The sequence below is a fragment of the Heptranchias perlo genome, unplaced genomic scaffold (genome assembly GCF_035084215.1).
Source record: "Heptranchias perlo isolate sHepPer1 unplaced genomic scaffold, sHepPer1.hap1 HAP1_SCAFFOLD_223, whole genome shotgun sequence".
In the NCBI taxonomy this organism is placed as follows: domain Eukaryota; kingdom Metazoa; phylum Chordata; class Chondrichthyes; order Hexanchiformes; family Hexanchidae; genus Heptranchias; species Heptranchias perlo.
This window is the reverse complement of record NW_027139237.1, coordinates 262,050-284,311: the sequence shown is the minus strand read 5'-3', so window position 1 is coordinate 284,311 and position 22,262 is coordinate 262,050. Positions and strand designations below refer to the sequence as shown.

General features: G+C 54.2%; 1 protein-coding gene across 1 annotated transcript in view; it reads left to right on the top strand.

Moving 5' to 3' along the window:
• Positions 1 to 16,238, top strand: part of rbm8a (RNA binding motif protein 8A) — a 17,261-nt gene extending 1,023 nt beyond the window's left edge. Inside the window, exons 2-5 of the mRNA XM_067978101.1 lie at positions 9,713 to 9,835; positions 14,421 to 14,557; positions 14,911 to 15,047; positions 16,025 to 16,238. Of these exons, the coding sequence (XP_067834202.1) occupies positions 9,713 to 9,835; positions 14,421 to 14,557; positions 14,911 to 15,047; positions 16,025 to 16,070 (443 nt within the window). The 3' untranslated portion in view covers positions 16,071 to 16,238. The remainder of the gene's footprint in view (positions 1 to 9,712; positions 9,836 to 14,420; positions 14,558 to 14,910; positions 15,048 to 16,024) is intronic.
• The last annotated feature ends 6,024 nt before the right edge of the window (positions 16,239 to 22,262 follow it).

Sequence of the window (22,262 nt, the reverse complement as noted above, 5' to 3'; positions counted from 1 at the left end):
TTTTAAAAAATACTCTGATCGATCCTTTCTTGGTCCACAATCGATGATCTCACACTTACCTGCGTTGAAATCGATCTGCCCCAGTTTTGCCCACCCGTTTAATCAATCAATGTCCCTTTATAATTTTATCCTCCCGTCTACACTACTTACATCAATCTTTGTGTCATCGGCAAACTTGTCTATATGTTATCTCAGTCATTAATAAAGAGAGTGAATAGTTGAGGCCCCAGCACTGATCCCTGTGAGACACCACTCCTCACTTCCTTCCCATTCGAGTACAGACCCATTCTCCCTACTCTCTGTCTCCTACTGTCTAACCAATCTCCTAAACAGGTCAATAATTTGCCTTCAATTCCATCAGCTTTAGATTTAGCAAAGTCTCTTATGTGGAACCTCATCGAATGCTTTTTGGAAGTCCATATAAACTACATCCGTTGACATACCCCTGTCTACTACTATAGTTGCTTCCTCAAATTCCGTTAGACACGACCCACCCTTTACAAATCCACGTTGGCTCTCTAATCAGCTCAGATTTCTCTTAAGTGCTCAGTCACACTGTGAGAAAGCACACTACCCACTGAGCCATGACTGGCATTTGACGATTGATGTCCACTGAAGCCCAGTATTATGTTTGAGATTCTCAAACTCTGGAAATAGGGGGAAGGAGCACAGAGAGTTTACACAATGGGGTGAGGACGTGGAGTGGACTATCCAACGAGGGGCAGGGGGCAGAGTGTGTGTGTGTGTGTGTGTGTGTGTGTGTGGAAAAAGATGACCTCTAGCCCAAGATTATTCATTTATGAAGTTGCACTTAGAATCATCATAGAATCATAGAAATTCACAGCACAGGATGAGGCCATTCGGCCCATCGTGTCCGTGCCGGCCATGAGAGACCCACCCAGCCTAATCCCACTTTCCAGCACTTGGTCCGTAGCCCTGTAGGTTACGGCACTTCAAGAGCACATCCAAGTACTTTTTAAATGAGTTGAGGGTTTCTGCCTCTCCCACCCTTTCAGGCAGTGAGTTCCAGACCCCCACCACCCTCTGGGGGAAAAAATATTTTCCTCGGCTCCCCTCTAATCCTTCTACCAATTACTTTAAATCTATGCCCCCTGGTTATTGACCTCTCTGCTAAGGGAAGTGGGTCCTTGCTATCCACTCTATCTCAGCCCCTCATAATTTTATATACCTCAATTAAATCTCCCCTCAGCCTCCTCTGTTCCAATGTAAACAACCCCAGCCGATCCAATCTTTCCTCATAGCCAAAATTCTCCAATCCTGGCAACATCCTCGTAAATCTCCTCTGTACCCTCTCTAATGCAATCACATCTTTCCTGTAATGTGGTGACCAGAACTGTACACAGTACTCAAGCTGTGGCCTAACCAATGTTTTATACAGTTCTAGCATAACCTCCCTGCTCTTATATTCTGTGCCTCGGCTAATAAAGGAAAGTATCCCATATGCCTTTTTAACCACCTTATCTACCTGTCCTGCTACCTTCAGGGATCTGTGGACTTTATGCCTTTTGATTTGGATTCACTGGAGAGGCTCAGACTTTCATCCGAATCTGATACCAGGTGTTCACAGACATGCAGCTAGGAACAGGAGTGTTCGTTCAGCCCCTCGAGCCTGTTCTGACATTGTTAGATCATGGCTATCTCCATTCTACCTGCCTTGGTTCCTTAACCCTTAATCCCCTTACCCAACAAAAATCTATCGATCTCAGTTTTGAAATTTTCAATTGACCCCCAGCCTCAGCAGCTTTTTGGGGGAGAGAGTTCCAGATTCCCACTCCCCTTTGTGTGAGGAAGTGCTTCCTGACATCACCCCTGAACGGCCCGGCTCTAATTTTAAGGTTCTGCCCCCTTGTTCTGGACTCCCCCCACCAGAGGAAATAGTTTCTCTCTATCGACCCTATCAAATCCTTTAATCATCTCAAACACCTCGATTAGATCACCCCTTAATCTTCTACACTCGAGGGAATACAAGCCTCGTCTGTGCAACCTGTCCTCGTAATTTAACCCTTTTAGCCCTGGTTTCATTCTGGTGAATCTGCCCTGCACCCCCTCCAAGGCCAATATATCCTTCCTGAGGTGCGGTGCCCAGAACTGAACGCAGTCTCTCCAGATGGGGTCTGACCAGGACTCTGTACAACTGAAGCATCACCTCATCCCCCTTTGTATTCTGACCCCCTCCAGATAAAGACCACCATTCCATTAGCCTTCTTGATTACTATTTGTACCTATCCTGTAGCTTTTAGCAATTTCTGTACTTGGACCCCGTAATCTCTCTGTTCGCCCGAGCTTCTCAGCATTTAGAAAATACTCTGATTTCTCTTTCTTGGGTCCAAAGTGGATGACCTCACACTTCCCCCACATTAAACTCTGTCTGCCACAGATTTGTCCACTGGATCTACCCAATGTCCCTTGGTGACTTTCTGCTCTATTTACTGTGCCTCCTAACTCGGTGTCTTCAGCAAACTTGGATATACAGCTCTCTATTCTTTCATCTAAGCCATTTATAAATACAGTGAAAGGCTGAGGCCCCAGTACAGATCCCTGGGGGTCACCCACCTGCCATATCCTGTCAATTTGAATACATATCCCCACTCTCTGTCTCCTACCTCCTAACTAATTCCCTGTCCAAGCTAATAGGTCCAATTCCACGTGCTCTCATTTTTCATCGAGTTACATCAGGTCTACAGCACAGAAACAGGCCATTCGGCCCCACTGGTCTATCCCGGTGTTTATGCTCCACACGAGCCTCCTCCCTCCCTACTTCATCTCACCCTATCCCTCATGTGTTTATCCAGCTTCCCTTTAAATGCATCTGTTATTCACCTCAGCTACTCCTTGTGGGAGTGAGTTCCACATTCTCACCACTAGTTAGATTCTCCTGAATTCCCTATTGGATTTATTAGTGACTATTTAATATTTACCATCTCTAGTTCTAGTCTCTCCCATAAATGGAAACACCTTCTCTACGTCTACCCTATCAAACCCTTTAATAATTTTAAAGACCTCTATCAGGTCATCCCTCAGTCTTCTCTTTTCTAGAGGAAAGAGCCCCAGTCTGTTCAGCCTTTCCTGATAGTTATAACCTCTCAGTTCTGGTATCATCCTTGTGAATCTTTTTTGCACCTTCTCCAGTGCCTCTATATCCTTTCTATAATATGGAGACCAGAACTGTGCACAATTCTCCCAAGTGTGGTCTAACCAAGGTTCCATAACTTCTCTGCCTTTCAATTCTATCCCTCTACAAATGAACCCCCAGTGCTTGGTTTGCCTTTTTTATGGCCTTATTAACCTGTTTCGCTAGTTTTAGTGATTTGTGTATCTGTCCCCCTAGATCGCTTTGCTCCATTTAGACTTATTTTCCGAACAGTATGTGGCCTCCTACAAAATGCACCACCTCACACTTATAGAAACATAGAATATTTACGGAGGCCGTTCAGCCCATTGTGTCGTATCTATAACGAAATTCATTTGCCAATTACAAGCCCACTCTGCAAGTTTATAAATGTCTTGTATTTTGTCGCATCGTATGAACACACGAATTAAGAGCAGGAGTAGGCCATTCGGCCCCTCGATCCTGCTCTGCCATTTGATAAGATCATGGCTGATCTGATTGTGACCTCAACCCTACTTTCCTGTCCACCGACTATAAACTTTGACTCCCTTGTTAATCAGGAATCTATTGAACTCAGCCTTCAAAATATTCAATGACCCTGCCTCCACCGCTCTCTGGGGAAGGGAGTTCCACAGACTCACGACCCCCTGAGAGAGAAAATTTCTCCTCATCTCCGTCTTAAATGGGAGACCCCTTATTCTTAAACTGTGGCCCCTAGTTCTAGTCTCTCCCACAAGGGGAAACATCCTCTCAGCATCTACCCCTTCTAGTCCCCTCAGGATCTTATATGTTTCAATAAGATCACCTCTCATTCTTCTAAACTCCAATGTATACAGGCCCAACTTGTCCAACCTTTCCTCATAAGATAACCCCCTCATCCCAGGAACCAGTCGAGTGAACCTTCTCTGAACTGCCTCCAAAGCAATTATGTCCTTTCTTAAATAAGGAGACCAAAACTGCACACAGTATTCTAGATGTGGTCTCACCAATGCCCTGTACAACTGTAGCAAAACATCTACTTTTATATTCCATTCCCCTTGCAATAAATGAAAACATTCTATTTGCCTTCCTAATCACTTGCTGTACCTGCATACTAACTTTTTGTGATTCATGTACTAGGACATCCAGATCCCTCTGTACCTCAGAGTTCTGCAATCCCTCTCCATTTAAATAATATACTGCTTTTCTATTCCTCCTGCCAAAGTGGACAAGTTCACATTTTCTTCCTCTGTATTAACTACACCCCCCAATTTGGTGTCATCCTTAAATTTTGAAATTGTAACAATTTTTTGTTAACAGTCTCTCATGTGGAACCTTAGCGAATGCCTTCTGGAAGTCCATATAAATAACATCCATAGACACTCCCTTACCTACCATGTTAGTGACCTCCTCAAATAATTCAACTAGGTTTATTAGACATGACTTACCCTTTGTAAATCGATGCTGGCTCTCTCTGATCAGCTCATATTTGTCCAAATGCTCAGTCACTCTGTCCCTAATAATAGCTACCCCACAACTGACGTTAGACTAATAGGCCTATCATTTCCCAGTTTATCTCTCCCACCCTTCTTCAATAGTGGAATGACATTGGCAGTTTTCCAATCCGAGGGGACAATTCCTGAATCGAGAGAGTTTTGGAAGATCAGGGCTGAAGCATCTACAACTTCATCACCTTTTAATACCCGGGGGATGGGAACCATCAGATCCTGGAGATTTGTATATCTTCAGTCTCGTTATTTTCTCCATTACCGTCTTTTAACTTATATTAAATCAAGGGGAGGAACTAACTAGATTTATTAGCTTTCCTGGTATCTCTGGTATTTTATCCTCATCCTCTCCTGTGACGATCGATACAAAGTATTTAGTAAGTTTGCCATTTCCTGATTTTTAATTACAATATCACCTGCGTCTTGTCTTTAAAGGGCCCACGTTCCTCTTATCCATCCTCTCTCTCTTCATACACTTGTAAAAACTTTGTGTTGTCCTTGATATCCCGGGCAATTTTTTTCTCTTGTTCCCTTTTTGCACCTCTCACCACTCTCTTTATATCCCTTTCCTGCTCTTTTATATCTCTCCCACAAAAAGCAGTAGATGCTAGCTCGATTAATAACTGTAAATCTGAGAACGATCGCTTTTTGTCGGGTAAGGGTATTAAGGGATATGGAGCAAAGGCAGGTGGATCGAGTTAGGGTACAGATCAGCCCTGATCTTATTGAGTGGCGGAACAGGCTCGAGGGGCTGAATGGCCTCCTCCTGTTCCTATTACTCGTCACTAAATCTAAGATGGCCTGTTCTCTTGGTTGGTTGAAGAATGTGTTGTTCCAGAAACTGTCCGGAATACACTCAAGAAATTCACTGCCTGTGGGACTCGAGCTGTTCTGCTTCTCCCAGTCTGTGTGAAAGTTAAAGTTTCCCATTATAACTACTCTGTTTTTGCAACAAGCTTCTCTGATCTCCGCATTTATGTATCCCGCTACTTTATCGCTGAAGATCTGTAGAAAACTCCCACCAAACTCTTGCATCCTTTTCTAATCCTCTGTTCTACCCATTGCGTTTCTACTGCCTGCTCATCCTTACTGATATCCTCTCATCCTAATGCTGTAATAGTGTTCCTTCTCAAATTGCTGCTACTGGTTTTCCAATTTCCCTGTCCTTTCTAAAGACCTAAAAACCTGGAATAAATGGAGTGAGAGCTGATAGAGCTGGGTGGTTGGAAGTAGGGGCCGGCCATTTTAATTCACAGAAGGGAGTGAGGTTCAACTGCTGTGTCTCTCTCTCTCTCTCTCTCTCCGGCCCGTGTGTGTGTGTCTCTCTGTCCGGCCCGTGTGTGTGTGTCTCTCTGTCCGGCCCGTGTGTGTGTGTCTCTCTGTCCGGCCCGTGTGTGTGTGTCTCTCTGTCCGGCCCGTGTGTGTGTGTCTCTCTCCGGCCAGTGTGTGTGTGTCTCTCTCTCCGGCCAGTGTGTGTGTGTCTCTCTCTCCGGCCAGTGTGTGTGTCTCTCTCTCTCCGGCCAGTGTGTGTGTCTCTCTCTCTCCGGCCAGTGTGTGTGTCTCTCTCTCTCCGGCCAGTGTGTGTGTCTCTCTCTCTCCGGCCAGTGTGTGTGTCTCTCTCTCTCCGGCCAGTGTGTGTGTCTCTCTCTCTCCGGCCAGTGTGTGTGTCTCTCTCTCTCCGGCCAGTGTGTGTGTCTCTCGCTCTCCGGCCAGTGTGTGTCTCTCTCTCTCCGGCCAGTGTGTGTCTCTCTCTCTCCGGCGAATGTGTGTGTCTCTCTCTGTCCGGCCAGTGTGTGTGTCTCTCTCTCTCCGGCCCGTGTGTGTGTCTCTCTCTCTGTCCGGCCAGTGTGTGTGTGTCTCTCTCTCTCCGGCCCGTGTGTGTGTCTCTCTCTGTCCGGCCCGTGTGTGTGTGTCTCTCTCTGTCCGGCCCGTGTGTGTCTCTCTCTCTCCGGCCCGTGTGTGTGTTACTCTCTCTCCGGCCCGTGTGTGTGTCACTCTCTCTCCGGCCCGTGTGTGTGTCACTCTCTCTCCGGCCCGTGTGTGTGTCTCTCTCTGTCCGGCCCGTGTGTGTGTCTCTCTCTGTCCGGCCAGTGTGTGTGTCTCTCTCTGTCCGGCCAGTGTGTGTGTCTCTCTCTGTCCGGCCAGTGTGTGTGTCTCTCTCTGTCCGGCCAGTGTGTGTGTCTCTCTCTCTCCGGCCAGTGTGTGTGTCTCTCTCTCTCCGGCCAGTGTGTGTGTCTCTCTCTCTCCGGCCAGTGTGTGTGTCTCTCTCTCTCCGGCCAGTGTGTGTGTCTCTCTCTCTCCGGCCAGTGTGTGTGTCTCTCTCTCTCCGGCCAGTGTGTGTGTCTCTCTCTCTCCGGCCAGTGTGTGTGTCTCTCTCTCTCCGGCCAGTGTGTGTGTCTCTCTCTCTCCGGCCAGTGTGTGTGTCTCTCTCTCTCCGGCCAGTGTGTGTGTCTCTCTCTCTCCGGCCAGTGTGTGTGTCTCTCTCTCTCCGGCCAGTGTGTGTGTGTCTCTCTCTCTCCGGCCAGTGTGTGTGTGTCTCTCTCTCTCCGGCCAGTGTGTGTGTGTCTCTCTCTCTCCGGCCAGTGTGTGTGTCTCTCTCTCTCCGGCCAGTGTGTGTGTCTCTCTCTCTCCGGCCAGTGTGTGTGTCTCTCTCTCTCCGGCCAGTGTGTGTGTCTCTCTCTCTCCGGCCAGTGTGTGTGTCTCTCTCTCTCCGGCCAGTGTGTGTGTCTCTCTCTCTCCGGCCAGTGTGTGTGTGTCTCTCTCTCCGGCCAGTGTGTGTGTCTCTCTCTCTCCGGCCAGTGTGTGTGTCTCTCTCTCTCCGGCCAGTGTGTGTGTCTCTCTCTCTCCGGCCAGTGTGTGTGTCTCTCTCTCTCCGGCCAGTGTGTGTGTCTCTCTCTCTCCGGCCAGTGTGTGTGTCTCTCTCTCTCCGGCCAGTGTGTGTGTCTCTCTCTCTCCGGCCAGTGTGTGTCTCTCTCTCTGTCCGGCCAGTGTGTGTGTCTCTCTCTCTCCGGCCAGTGTGTGTGTCTCTCTGTCCGGCCAGTGTGTGTGTCTCTCTCTCTGTCCGGCCAGTGTGTGTGTGTGTGTGTGTGTGTGTCTCTCTCTCTCTCTCTGGCCCGTGTGTGTCTCTCTCTCTCTCTGGCCCGTGTGTGTGTCTCTCTCTCTCTGGCCCGTGTGTGTGTCTCTCTCTCTCTCTCTGGCCCGTGTGTGTGTGCGTGTGTGTCTCTCTCTGTCCGGCCCGTGTGTGTGTGTCTCTCTCTGTCCGGCCCGTGTGTGTGTGTGTCTCTCTCTCTGGCCCATGTGTGTGTCTCTCTCTCTCTCTGGCCCGTGTGTGTGTGTGTGTGTGTGTCTCTCTCTCTCTCTCGCCCGTGTGTGTGTGTCTCTCTCTCTCTCTCTGGCCCGTGTGTGTGTCTCTCGCTCTCTCTCCGGCCCGTGTGTGTGTGTCTCTCTCTCTCTGGCCCGTGTGTGTCTCTCTCTCTCTCTCTCTCTCTCTCTCTCTCTCTCTCTCCGGCCCGTGTGTGTGTGTGTCTCTCTCTCTCTGGCCCGTGTGTGTGTGTGTCTCTCTCTCCGGCCCGTGTGTGTCTGTCTCTCTCTCTCTCTCTCTCCGGCCCGTGTGTGTGTGTCTCTCTCTCTCTCTCTCTCCGGCCCGTGTGTGTCTGTGTCTCTCTCTCTCTCTCTCTCTGGCCCGTGTGTGTGTGTGTGTGTGTGTGTGTGTGTGTGTGTCTGTGTCTGTCTCTCTCTCCGGCCCGTGTGTGTCTGTCTCTCTCTCTCTCTCTCTCTCTCTCCGGCCCGTGTGTGTCTGTCTCTCTCTCTCTGGCCCGTGTGTGTGTCTCTCTCTCTCTCTCTCTCTCTCTCTCTCCAGCCTCTGTCTCTCTCTCTCTCTCCCCCCCCCGGTCTGTGTCTGTGTCTCTCTCTCCGGCCCGTGTGTGTCTGTCTGTCTGTCTGTCTGTCTCTCTCTCTCTCTCTCTCTCTCTCCGGCCCGTGTGTGTGTCTCTCTCTCTCTCCGGCCCGTGTGTGTGTCTCTCTCTCTCTCCGGCCCGTGTGTGTGTGTCTCTCTCTCTCCGGCCCGTGTGTGTGTGTCTCTCTCTCTCCGGCCCGTGTGTGTGTGTCTCTCTCCGGCCCGTGTGTGTGTGTCTCTCTCTCTCCGGCCCGTGTGTGTGTCTCTCTCTCTCTCCGGCCCGTGTGTGTGTGTCTCTCTCTCTCTCCGGCCCGTGTGTGTGTGTCTCTCTCTCTCCGGCCCGTGTGTGTGTGTCTCTCTCTCTCCGGCCCGTGTGTGTGTGTCTCTCTCTCTCTCTCTCTCTTCCCCCCCCCCCCCCCCCCCCCGGTCTGTGTCTGTGTCTCTCTCTCCGGCCCGTGTCTGTCTGTCTGTCTCTCTCCGGCCCGTGTGTGTCTGTCTCTCTCTCCGGCCCGTGTGTGTGTGTCTCTCTCTCTCTGGCCCGTGTGTGTCTGTCTCTCTCTCTCTCTCTCTCCGGCCCGTGTGTGTGTGTCTCTCTCTCTCTCTCTCTCTCTCTCTCCGGCCCGTGTGTGTGTGTCTCTCTCTCTGGCCCGTGTGTGTCTGTCTCTCTCTCTCTCTCTCTCTCTCTCTCTCTCTCTCCGGCCCGTGTGTGTGTGTCTCTCTCTCTCTGGCCCGTGTGTGTCTGTCTCTCTCTCTCTCTCTCTCTCTCTCTCTCTCTCCGGCCCGTGTGTGTGTGTCTCTCTCTCTCTGGCCCGTGTGTGTCTGTCTCTCTCTCTCTCTCTCTCCGGCCCGTGTGTGTGTGTCTCTCTCTCTCTGGCCCGTGTGTGTCTGTCTCTCTCCGGCCCGTGTGTGTCTGTCTCTCTCCGGCCCGTGTGTGTCTGTCTCTCTCTCTCTCTCTCTCTCTCTCTCTCTCTCTCTCTCTCTCTCTCTCCGGCCCATGTGTGTCTGTCTCTCTCTCTCTCTCTCCGGCCCGTGTGTGTCTGTCTCTCTCCGGCCCGTGTGTGTGTGTCTCTCTTTCTCTCTCTCTCTCTTTTCCCCCCCCCCCCCCGGTCTGTGTCTGTCTCTCTCTCTCCGGCCTCTGTGTGTCTGTCTGTCTGTCGCTCTCTCTCTCTCTCTCTCTCTCTGGTGTGTGCGTCTGTCTTTGGTCTCTGTGCGTGCCCACACTGACTGACTCTCTCCTGTGTTCAGAGGAAGGTGCTCGGTCGAGACTGCGTGAAGACTATGATTCTGTCGAGCAGGATGGTGACGAGCCCGGTCCCCAGCGCTGTGAGTACACTGCCCAGGGTTTCGCCCCCGCTACTATACAGTGACACTGTTCCAGTTTAAAGCCTTTGCCTGATGGGTTCACTGGGCTCCTGGCTGTGGGTGGGCAGTGCTGGTGTCTTGATGTCCAGGTTAGGATCGGAGTTAAATACTACGGTAGCATAGTGGTTATGTTACTGGACTAGTAATCCAGAGGCCTGGACTAAAATCCAGAGTCATGAGTTCAAATCCCGCCACGGCAGCTGGCGAATTTAAATTCTATTAATTAAATAAATTCAATTAATTAAATAAAAATCTGGAATTAAAATACTAATATCAGTAATAATGGCCATGAAACTACCGGATTGTCGTAAAAACCCACCTGGTTCACTAATGCCCTTTAGGGAAGGAAACCTGCCGTCCTTACCCGGTCTGGCCTATATGTGACTCCAGACCCACAGCAATGTGGTTGATTCTTAATTGCCCTCTGAAATGGCCTAGCAAGCCACTCAGTTGTAAAATCTCGCTACGAAAAGTCATAATAAAACCGGACGGACCACCCGGCATCGGACCACGAGGCACCGGACACGACAACGGCAAAACACCAGGCCCAGTCGACCCTGCAAGGTCCTCCTTACTAACATCTGGGGACTTGTGCCAAAATCGGGAGAGCTGTCCCACAGACTAGTCAAGCAACAGCCTGACATAGCCATACTCACAGAATCATATCTTTCAGCCAACGTCCCAGACTCTTCCATCACCATCCCTGGGTATGTCCTGTCCCACCGGCAGGACAGACCCACCAGAGGTGGCGGTACAGTGATATACAGTCAGGAGGGAGTGGCCCTGGGAGTCCTCAACATTGACTCTGGACCCCATGAAATCTCATGGCATCAGGTCAAACATGGGCAAGGAAACCTCCTGCTGATTACCACCTACCGCCCTCCCTCAGCTGATGAATCAGTCCTCCTCCATGTTGAGCACCACTTGGAGGAAGCACTGAGGGTAGCAAGGGCACAGAATGTACTCTGGGTGGGGGACTTCAATGTCCATCACCAAGAGTGGCTCGGTAGCACCACTACTGACCAAGCTGGCCGAGTCCTGAAGGACATAGCTGCAAGACTGGGCCTGCGGCAGGTGGTGAGTGAACCAACACGAGGGGAAAAACCTACTTGACCTCGTCCTCACCAATCTACCTGTCGCAAATGCATCTGTCCATGACAGTATTGGTAGGAGTGACCACCGCACAGTCCTCGTGGAGATGAAATCCCGTCTTCGCACTGAGGACACCATCCAACGTGTTGTGTGGCACTACCACCGTGCTAAATGGGATAGATTCAGAACAGATCTCGCAGCTCAAAACTGGGCATCCATGAGGCGCTGTGGGCCATCAGCAGCAGCAGAATTGTATTCCAGCACAATCTGTAACCTCATGGCCCGGCATATTCCTCACTCTACCATTACCAACAAGCCAGGGGATCAACCCTGGTTCAATGAAGAGTGTAGAAGAGCAAGCCAGGAGCAGCACCAGGCGTACCTAAAAATGAGGTGCCAACCTGGTGAAGCTACAACTCAGGACCACATGCATGCTAAACAGCGGAAGCAACATGCTAAAGACAGAGCTAAGCGATTCCACAACCAACGGATCAGATCAAAGCTCTGCAGTCCTGCCACATCCAGTCGTGAATGGTGGTGGACAATTAAACAACTAACGGGAGGAGGAGGCTCTGCAAATATCCCCATCCTCAACGATGGCGGAGTCCAGCACGTGAGTGCAAAAGACAAGGCTGAAGCGTTTGCAACCATCTTCAGCCAGAAGTGCCGAGTGGATGATCCATCTCAGCCTCCTCCCGATATCCCCACCATCACGGAAGCCAGTCTTCGGCCAATTCGATTCACTCCACGTGATATCAAGAAACGGCTGAGTGCACTGGATATAGCAAAGGCTATGGGCCCCGACAACATCCCAGCTGTAGTGCTGAAGACTTGTGCTCCAGAACTAGCTGCGCCTCTAGCCAAGCTGTTTCAGTACAGCGACAACACTGGCATCTACCCGACAATGTGGAAAATTGCCCAGGTATGTCCTGTCCACCAAAAGCAGGACAAATCCAATCTGGCCAATTACCGCCCCATCAGTCGACTCTCAATCATCGGCAAAGTGATGGAAGGTGTCATCGACAGTGCTATCAAGCGGCACTTACTCACCAATAACCTGCTCACCGATGCTCAGTTTGGGTTCCGCCAGGACCACTCGGCTCCAGACCTCATTACAGCCTTGGTCCAAACATGGACAAAAGAGCTGAATTCCAGAGGTGAGGTGAGAGTGACTGCCCTTGACATCATGGCAGCATTTGACCGAGTGTGGCACCAGGGAGCCCTCGTAAAATTGAAGTCAATGGGAATCGGGGAAAACTCTCTAGTGGCTGGAGTCATACCTAGCACAAAGGAAGATGGTAGTGGTTGTTGGAGGCCAATCATCTCAGCCCCAGGACATTGCTGCAGGAGTTCCTCAGGGCAGTGTCCTAGGCCCAACCATCTTCAGCTGCTTCGTCAATGACCTTCCCTCCATCATAAGGTCAGAAATGGGGATGTTCACTGATGATTGCACAGTGTTCAGTTCCATTCGCAACCCCTCAAATAATGAAGCTGTCCGTGCCCGCATGCAGCAAGACCTGGACAACATCCAGGCTTGGGCTCATAAGTGGCAAGTAACATTGGCGCCAGACAAGTGCCAGGCAATGACCATCTCCAACAAGAGAGAGTCTAACCACCTCCCCTTGACATTCAACGGCATTACCATCGCCGAATCCCCCACCATCAACATCCACCATCTGCAAGGCGCAAGTCAGGAGTGCGATGGAATACTCTCCACTTGCCTGGATGAGTGCAGCTCCAACAACACTCAAGAAGCTCGACACCATCCAGGACAAAGCAGCCCGCTTGATTGGCACCCCATCCACCACCCTAAACATTCACTCCCTTCACCACCGGCGCACAGTGGCTGCAGTGTGTACCATCCACAGGATGCACAGCAGCAACTCGCCAAGGCTTCTTCGACAGCACCTCCCAAACCCGCGACCTCTACCACCTAGAAGGACAAGAGCAGCAGGCACATGGGAACAACACCACCTGCACGTTCCCCTCCAAGTCACACACCATCCCGACTTGGAAATATATCGGCCGTTCCTTCATCATCGCTGGGTCAAAATCCTGGAACTCCCTTCCGAACAGCACTGTGGGAGAACCTTCACCACACGGACTGCAGCGGTTCAAGAAGGCGGCTCACCACCACCTTCTCGAGGGCAATTAGGGATGGGCAATAAATGCCGGCCTCGCCAGCGACGCCCACATCCCATGAACGAATAAAAAAAAATGAGTGCCCTTTGAGTCTGTGACTGTCTGCCCCCTCTTGAAGCCTTTGCCTCTGTTTGCTCAGGCGGTGGGACACAGCTCTGGGCACTGGGGCCACTTGGACCCCTCGGGCTGGACTGAGAGTCATACTGTTCCCACACAGGGATTGGGACTGGGACCGGGCTCCTTTTCCCGGGGAACGATGGCGGGGCTTGTGGACCTGGGTTGTATTTTGTTCAGTTTTCCGCTCCCGTTAAGCAGCCTGGCTGGCATCAGAATCTGTTCAGACAGCCGCCAGTGTGAGCCACCACCACGGTGTCCCTGCTCTCCCTGGGGCCTCAGTCCCTCCCCTTCGTTATTGGATGGGGGCAGTGGGTCAGACACGGGCCTCTCAGCCCCAGGTTGGTGGACGGCGATCGGCTGCTATCAAAGCCCTGTACGAAATGAGTGGGGTGGAGGGGCATGTCGGAGCAGAGTGGGTGGCACGGGGTGCCTGGAATGGGCAGCGTTATAAGTTCCAGAACCAACGGCCTCAGACTGGGCACAAAATCCGAAAAACATTGCATAAAATGGCAGAAAACGGGGGAGAGTGGTCGGGGAGTGGGCATGTTAGGTGGGAGTCAGGGGAAGGTGGGAGCTATGCTGGGGACTAGGCCCGGGGAGGGTGAGGGAGGGTTCTCTGTGGCCCGGGGAGGGTGAGGGAGGGTTCTCTGTGGCCCGGGGAGGGTGAGGGAGGGCTTTCTGTGGCCCGGGGAGGGTGAGGGAGGGCTCTCTGTGGCCCGGGGAGGGTGAGGGAGGGCTCTCTGTGGCCCGGGGAGGGTGAGGGAGGGCTCTCTGTGGCCCGGGGAGGGTGAGGGAGGGCTCTCTGTGGCCCGGGGAGGGTGAGGGAGGGTTCTCTGTGGCCCGGGGAGGGTGAGGGAGGGCTCTCTGTGGCCCGGGGAGGGTGAGGGAGGGCTCTCTGTGGCCCGGGGAGGGTGAGGGAGGGCTCTCTGTGGCCCGGGGAGGGTGAGGGAGGGCTTTCTGTGGCCCGGGGAGGGTGAGGGAGGTCTCTCTGTGGCCCGGGGAGGGTGAGGGGGGGTCTCTCTGTGGCCCGGGGAGGGTGAGGGGGGGTCTCTCTGTGGCCCGGGGAGGGTGTGAGATCGGGGGGGGGGTGGTCTCTGTGGCCCGGAGAGCGTTGGGGGGGTTTATTCTGTCTGGTCCGGGGAAGGTGAGGAGATTCTCCCTGGCCTGGGTTGATGATCTGTCGGTGTGTTTGCAGCTGTTGAAGGTTGGATCCTGTTTGTGACGGGTGTCCATGAAGAGGCCACTGAGGAAGACGTTCACGACAAGTTTGCAGAATACGGAGAAATAAAGAACCTGCACCTGAACCTGGACCGACGCACGGGTTATCTGAAGGTCAGGGGGGCTTCACTCCGGGGAATGGAACAGAAACGGCCCCCCTCCCAACCCTAGCCCTCGCGGGGTGGAGTGACCGGGGGGGAATAATCCCCTCGCGGGGTGGAGTGACCGGGGAGGGATTAAACCCCCACGGGGTGGAGTGACCGGGGGGGGGGGGGGGGGGGGAATAAACCCCTGGCAGGGTGGAGTGACCCGGGGTGGGGGGGGGGGGATAAACCCCTGGCAGGGTGGAGTGACCGGGGGGGGGTAATAGACCCCTGGCGGGGTGGAGTGCCTGGGGGGGGAATAAACCCCTCGAGGGGTGGAGTGACCGGGGTGTGGGGATTAAACCCGTGTTTGTTTGCCCACAGGGTTACGCCCTGGTTGAATACGAGACCTACAAGGAGGCCCAGGCAGCGATGGAGGGGCTGAATGGCACCGAGCTGGCGGGACAGCCCATCAGTGTGGACTGGGGCTTCGTCAGAGGACCCCCCAAGAGCAAAAGACGGTGAGTATTCGGGGTCCTGGTGGGGTTTAACTTCAGACCGACCGTCTCGGGGACGGGACGGTGCGTGCCAGGGCGGGGGGACCGGGGACGGCGCGTGCCAGGGCGGGGGGGACCGGGGACGGCGCGTGCCAGGGCGGGGGGACCGGGGACGGCGCGTGCCAGGGCGGGGGGGACCGGGGACGGCGCGTGCCAGGGCGGGGGGACCGGGGACGGCGCGTGCCAGGGCGGGGGGGACCGGGGACGGCGCGTGCCAGGGCGGGGGGACCGGGGACGGCGCGTGCCAGGGCGGGGGGACCGGGGACGGCGCGTGCCAGGGCGGGGGGACCGGGGACGGCGCGTGCCAGGGCGGGGGGACCGGGGACGGCGCGTGCCAGGGCGGGGGGACCGGGGACGGCGCGTGCCAGGGCGGGGGGACCGGGGACGGCGCGTGCCAGGGCGGGGGGACCGGGGACGGCGCGTGCCAGGGCGGGGGGACCGGGGACGGCGCGTGCCAGGGCGGGGGGACCGGGGACGGCGCGTGCCAGGGCGGGGGGACCGGGGACGGCGCGTGCCAGGGCGGGGGGACCGGGGACGGCGCGTGCCAGGGCGGGGGGACCCGGGGACGGCGCGTGCCAGGGCGGGGGGACCGGGGACGGCGCGTGCCAGGGCGGGGGGACCGGGGACGGCGCGTGCCAGGGCGGGGGGACCGGGGACGGCGCGTGCCAGGGCGGGGGGACCGGGGACGGCGCGTGCCAGGGCGGGGGGACCGGGGACGGCGCGTGCCAGGGCGGGGGGACCGGGGACGGCGCGTGCCAGGGCGGGGGGACCGGGGACGGCGCGTGCCAGGGCGGGGGGACCGGGGACGGCGCGTGCCAGGGCGGGGGGACCGGGGACGGCGCGTGCCAGGGCGGGGGGACCGGGGACGGCGCGTGCCAGGGCGGGGGGACCGGGGACGGCCTGTGTGTGATCACTGACCTGTTCTCTGCTCTTCCCTGCAGGAGTGGGAGGAGGAGGAGCCGGAGTCCGGATCGGAAACGACATTAATCCCGAGCGGGAACGTGCCGGGACTTTGTCCGTTTGTGTTGTTTTGTCTCCCGGGGAGGCGGGATCTTGTGTCGTTTTGCGGTCTGTCGCGTTGTTTTGCGGTCTGTCGCGTTACTGGGTTCGGCCTGTGATTTTGACGTCTGTCGGAAATAAAACCCTTCAGCTCTGCACTGTCTCCCTTCCTGAACCCTTCAAACTCAGCTCAGTCACACCCCGCCCGCTGGGGGAGGGAGGGGGCCCGAGCGCTGACTATGGAGAGCTGTACCATGTGGGGGAGGCGGTGAACAGTGGGAGGTATTTGGTTCCATGCAAGACCTGTACATACCCCTAACGGGTAATTAAACAACCTTCGTCAACAAGGACAGTGAGATAAATTACAAAACTGAAAGGGGCTCGCACGCAAGCAAAGATTAGAGGAGGTGCCGGGACCAGGAGAGAGATAAACAACAGCAAAGGGAGACAAAGTGGTAAATCCACAAAAAATGAATATGGGAGAAAGCTTGAAAGGGATATCAGGGATAACAGTAAAGGATTTTACAAGTATATGAAGAGAGAGAGGATGGATAAGAGGAACGTGGGCCCTTTAAAGACAAGACGCAGATAATTAAAAATCAGGAAATGGCAAACTTACTAAATACTTTGTGTCGATCGTCACAGGAGAGGATGAGGATAAAATACCAGAGATACCAGGAAAACTAACAATAAATCAAGGGGAGGAACTAACTAGATTTAATGTTAAAAGATGGTCATTTAGATGGAGTGTGTGTGTCCGAGTTTGCTGACGACACTAAGGAGGCACAGTAAATAGTTGTAAACGGGAGCAGAAAGTTGCAGAGGGACATTGATGGAGTGATGAGTGGGCCAAACAGTGTCAGATGGAGTTAAGTGTGAGGTCATCCACTTTGGACCCAAGAAAGAGAAATCAGAGTATTTTCGAAATGGTGAGAAGCTCGGGGCTGTGGAGGAGCGGAGAGATTTAGGGGCCCAAGAAGAGAAATCACTAAAAAAACTAATGGACAGGGACAAAAAGTAATCAAAAATTATAAAACATTGATTCAGCCACAACTGGAGTATTGTGTCCAATTCTGGGCACCACACTTTAGGAAGGATGTCACGGCCTTGGAGAGGGGGCAGAGGAGATTTACTAGAATGGTACCAGGGATGAGGGACTTCAATTATGTGGAGAGACTGGAGAAGCTGGGATTGTTCTCCTTAGAGCAGAGAAGGTTAAGGGGAGATTTAATCGAGGTGTTCAAAATCATGAGGGGTCCAGACAGAGTAGATAGAGAGAAACTGTTCCCATTGGCAGAAGGGTCAAGAACCAGAGGATGGAGATTTAAGGTCATTGGCAAAAGAACCAAAGGTGAGATGAGGAAAAACTTTTTTACCCAGCGAGTGGTTAGGATCTGGAATGCACGGCCTGAGGGGGTGGTGGAGGCAGATTCAATCACGGCCTTCAAAAGGGAACTGGATGAATACTTGAAAGGGAAAAAATTTGCATGGCCGCGAGGAAGTGGGACTAGCTGGATTGCTTTTGCAGAGAGCCAGCACGGGCTCAACTGGCCGAATGGCCTCCTGTGCTGTAATCATTCCATAAAAAGGCTCATGGAATACAAAGGGGGGAGGAGGTGATGCTTCAGTTGTACAGAGTCCTGGTCAGACCCCATCTGGAGAGACTGCGTTCAGTTCTGGGCACCGCACCTCAGGAAGGATATACTGGCCTTGGAGGGGGTGCAGTGCAGATTCACCAGAATGATACCGGGGCTAAAAGGGTTAAATTATGAGGAGAGGTTGCACAGACTGGGCTTGTATTCAACAACAAACTGCATTTATATGGCGCCTTTTAAATAGTAAAACGTCCCAAGGTGCTTCACAGGAGTGATATTCAAACAAAATTTGACCCTGAGCTACATGAGATATTAGGACAGGTGACCAAAAGCTTGGTCAAAGAGGGAGGTTTTAAAGAGCGTCTTAAAGGAGGAGAGAGAGGCGGAGAGGTTTAGGGAGAGAATTCCAGAGCTTAGGGCCCAGGCAGCTGAAGGCACGGCCACCAATGGTGGAGCGATGGAAATCGAGGATGGGCAAGAGGCCAGAATTGGAGGGGTTCTGAGATCTTGGAGGGTTGTAGGTCTGGAGGAGGTTACAGAGATAGGGAGGGGGGCGAGGGCCACGGAGGGATTGGAAAACAAGGATGAGAATTTTAAAATCAAGGCATTCCCAGATCAGGAGCCAATGTAGGTCAGCGAGCACAGGGGGTGATGGGTGAACGGGACTTGGTGCGATTCTATTGAGTATAGAAGATTAAGGGGTGATCTAATCGAGGTGTTTAAGATGATGAAAGGATTTGATAGGGTCGATAGAGAGAAACTATTTCCTTTGGTGGGGGGAGTCCAGAACAAGGGAGCAGGACAGAAATCACAGAAAGTAGCGGAGCAGGTTAATAAGGCGTTTTTTTTAAAAAAAGCAAACCAAGCACTGGGGTTTATTTATAAAGGGATAGAATTGAAAAGCAGAGAAGTTATGTTAAACTTGTATAGAACCTTGGTTAGACCACACTTGGAGAATTGTGCACAGTTCTGGTCTCCATATTATAAAAAGGATATAGAGGCACTGGAGAGGGTGCAATAAAGATTTACAAGGATGATACCAGAACTGAGAGGTTATAACTATCAGGAAAGACTGAACAGGCTGGGGCTCCAGAGAGTGGTGAGAATGTGGAACTCACTACCACAAGGAGTAGTTGAGGTGAATAACAGAGATACATTTAAGGGGAAGCTTGATAAACACACGAGGGAGAAAGGAATAGAAGGATATGCTGATAGGGTGAGATGAAGTAGGGAGGGTGGAGGCTTGTGTGGAGCATAAACACCGACACAGACCAGTTGGGCCGAATGGCCTGTTTCTGTGCTGTAGATTCTATGTAACATTGTAAAATTGAAGTCAATGGGAATCAGGGGGAAAACTCTCCAGTGGCTGGAGTCATACCTAGCACAAAGGAAGATGGTAGTGGTTGTTGGAGGCCAATCATCTCAGCCCCAGGACATTGCTGCAGGAGTTCCTCAGGGCAGTGTCCTCGGCCCAACCATCTTCAGCTGCTTCATCAATGACCTTCCCTCCATCATCAGGTCAGAAATGGGGAATTAGGACAGGTGACCAAAAGCTTGGTCAAAGGTCGATTTTAAGGAGCATCTTAAAGCAGGAGAGAGAGGCGGAGAGGTTTAGGGAGGGGATTCCAGAGCTTAGGGCCCAGGTGGCTGAAGGCACGGCCACCAATGGTGGAGCGATGGGAGTGGGAGATGGACAAGAGGCCAGAATTGGAGGAGCTCAGAGATCTCGGAGGTTTGTAGGGGCTGGAGGAGGTTACAGAGATAGGGAGGGGCGAGGGCCATGGAGGGATTTGAACACGAGGATGAGAATTTTAAAATCGACGCGTTCCCGGACCGGGAGCTAATGTAGGTCAGCGAGCACAGGGGGTGATGGGTGAACGGGACTCGGTGTGAGTTAGGATACGGGGCAGGAGAGTTTTGGATGAGCTGAAGTTTACGGAGGGCGGACGGTGGGAGGCCGGCCAGGAGAGCATTGGAATAGTCCAGTCTGGAGGTTACAAAGGCACGGATGAGGGTTTCAGCAGCAGATGAGCTGAGGCAGGGGGCGGAGACGGGCGATGTTACAGAGGTGGAAGTAGACGGTCTTGGTGATGGAGCGGATATGGGGGTCAGAAGCTCATCTCAGGGTCAAATCGGACGGTGAGGTTGTGAACAGTCTGGGTCAGCCTCAGACAGTGGTCAGGGAGAGGGACGGAGTCGGTGGCGAGGGAACGGAGTTTGTGGAGGGGACCGGAGACAATGGCTTCAGTCTTCCCAATATTTAATTGGAGGAAATTTTGGCTCATTCAGGACTGGATATCGGACAAGCAGTGCGACAAATCAGAGAGAGTGGAGGGGTCGGGAGAGGTGGTGGTGAGGTAGAGCTGGGTGTTGTCAGTGTACATGTGGAATCTGATGTGTTTTTGGATGATGTCACCGAGGGGCAGCATGTAGGTGAGGAATAGGAGGGGGCCGAGGATCGATCCTCGGGGGACTCCAGAGGTAACGGTGTGGGAGTGGGAAGAGAAGCCATTGCAGGTAATTCTCTGGCTGCGATTGGATTGATAAGAATGGAACCAGGTCAGCGCAGTCTCACCCAGCTGGACGACGGAGGGGAGGAGTTGGAGGAGGATGGTGTGGTCAACGGTGTGAGAGGCTGCAGACAGGTCGAGAAGGATGAGGAGGGACATGAGCATCACTGCATTCCAGTTTCTGCTCTTTGTCTTTTCTTAAATCTTTGTTGTTACAATGTCCTTCGGGGACAGGGACCTGCGGCCCCCGCCCGTCCTGGGCCTACACGTGACTCCAGCCCTGCACTTCTTTCAGTCCCGTGGGGTAACGAGGGCTGGGTAAATGCCAGCCCTGCCAGGGACGCGCACATCCTGAGAACGGAAACCCCCAGATCTCGGATCCTGAGCGAGGAGCGCTTTAAAACTGAGGCCTGAGAGAAATGGAGCAGGGAGCTGAGCCTCGGGCCTAGTTTCGGTCAGGCCCGCAGGGAGCAGGGTAACTCTGTGTTTAAACAAAACTCATTTCCTCCCCTGATCAACCTCTGAATCAGCAGCACAACCTCCCACGGACATTCCCTGTCGCTATGGCAATGGGGTGTGGGGGATGTCAGTAATCAGGAACAGCCCCAGGCTGATGGTGATGGATTTCAGCGGAGAAAATGGGCAGGATTACAGATGATGAAAAAGGTCCCTGGACCGAGCTGGAGAGAGAGAGAGAGATTCAGAGTGATGAGGTCCCCAGAGACCCCTCCGCAAGCCCCACGGTGACACGGAGAGGCAGTCGCTGTGGTGATACAGGCAGCCAGCGCACAGTGAGATCCCACAACAGCAATGGGGGCTCAGTCCCACACCGGGCGATGATCTCCCCCTCCCCGGGGTTCAGTCCCACTCCGGGTGATGATCTCCCCCTCCCCGGGGCTGTCCCACACCGGGCGGTGATCTCCCCGTCCCCGGGGTTCAGACCCACACCGGGCGATGATCTCCCCCTCCCCGGGGCTGTCCCACACCGGGCGGTGATCTCCCCGTCCCCGGGGTTCAGACCCACACCGGGCGATGATCTCCCCCTCCCCGGGGTTCAGTCCCACACCGGGCGATGATCTCCCCCTCCCCGGGGTTCAGTCCCACTCTGGGCGATGATCTCCCCCTCCCCGGGGCTGTCCCACACCGGGCGATGATCTCCCCCTCCCCGGGGCTGTCCCACTCTGGGCGATGATCTCCCCCTCCCCGGGGTTCAGTCCCACACCGGGCGATGATCTCCCCCTCCCCGGGGTTCAGTCCCACTCCAGGCGATGATCTCCCCCTCCCCGGGGTTCAGTCCCACTCCGGGCGATGATCTCCCCCTCCCCGGGGCTGTCCCACACCGGGCGATGATCTCCCCCCTCCCCGGGGTTCAGTCCCACACCGGGCGATGATCTCCCCCCTCCCCGGGGTTCAGTCCCACTCCGGGCGATGATCTCCCCCTCCCCGGGGTTCAGTCCCACACCGGGCGATGATCTCCCCCTCCCCGGGGTTCAGTCCCACACCGGGCGATGATCTCCCCCTCCCCGGGGCTGTCCCACACCGGGCGATGATCTCCCCCTCCCCGGGGTTCAGTCCCACACCGGGCGATGATCTCCCCCTCCCCGGGGCTGTCCCACTCTGGGCGATGATCTCCCTCTCCCCGGGGTTCAGTCCCACACCGGGCGATGATCTCCCCCTCCCCGGGGTTCAGTCCCACACCGGGCGATGATCTCCCCCTCCCCGGGGTTCAGACCCACACCGGGCGATGATCTCCCCCTCCCCGGGATTCAGTCCCACACCGGGCGATGATCTCCCCCTCCCCGGGGTTCAGTCCCACACCGGGCGATGATCTCCCCCTCCCCGGGGCTGTCCCACACCGGGCGATGATCTCCCCCTCCCCGGGGATGTCCCACACCGGGCGATGATCTCCCCCTCCCCGGGGTTCAGTCCCACTCTGGGCGATGATCTCCCCCTCCCCGGGGCTGTCCCACACCGGGCGATGATCTCCCCCTCCCCGGTTACGCTGCCCTCGGTGATTGTGGTGACGTGCTCTGCGCCCTCGAGTCAAGAGGAGAAGGAGACCAGCATTGGGTTTG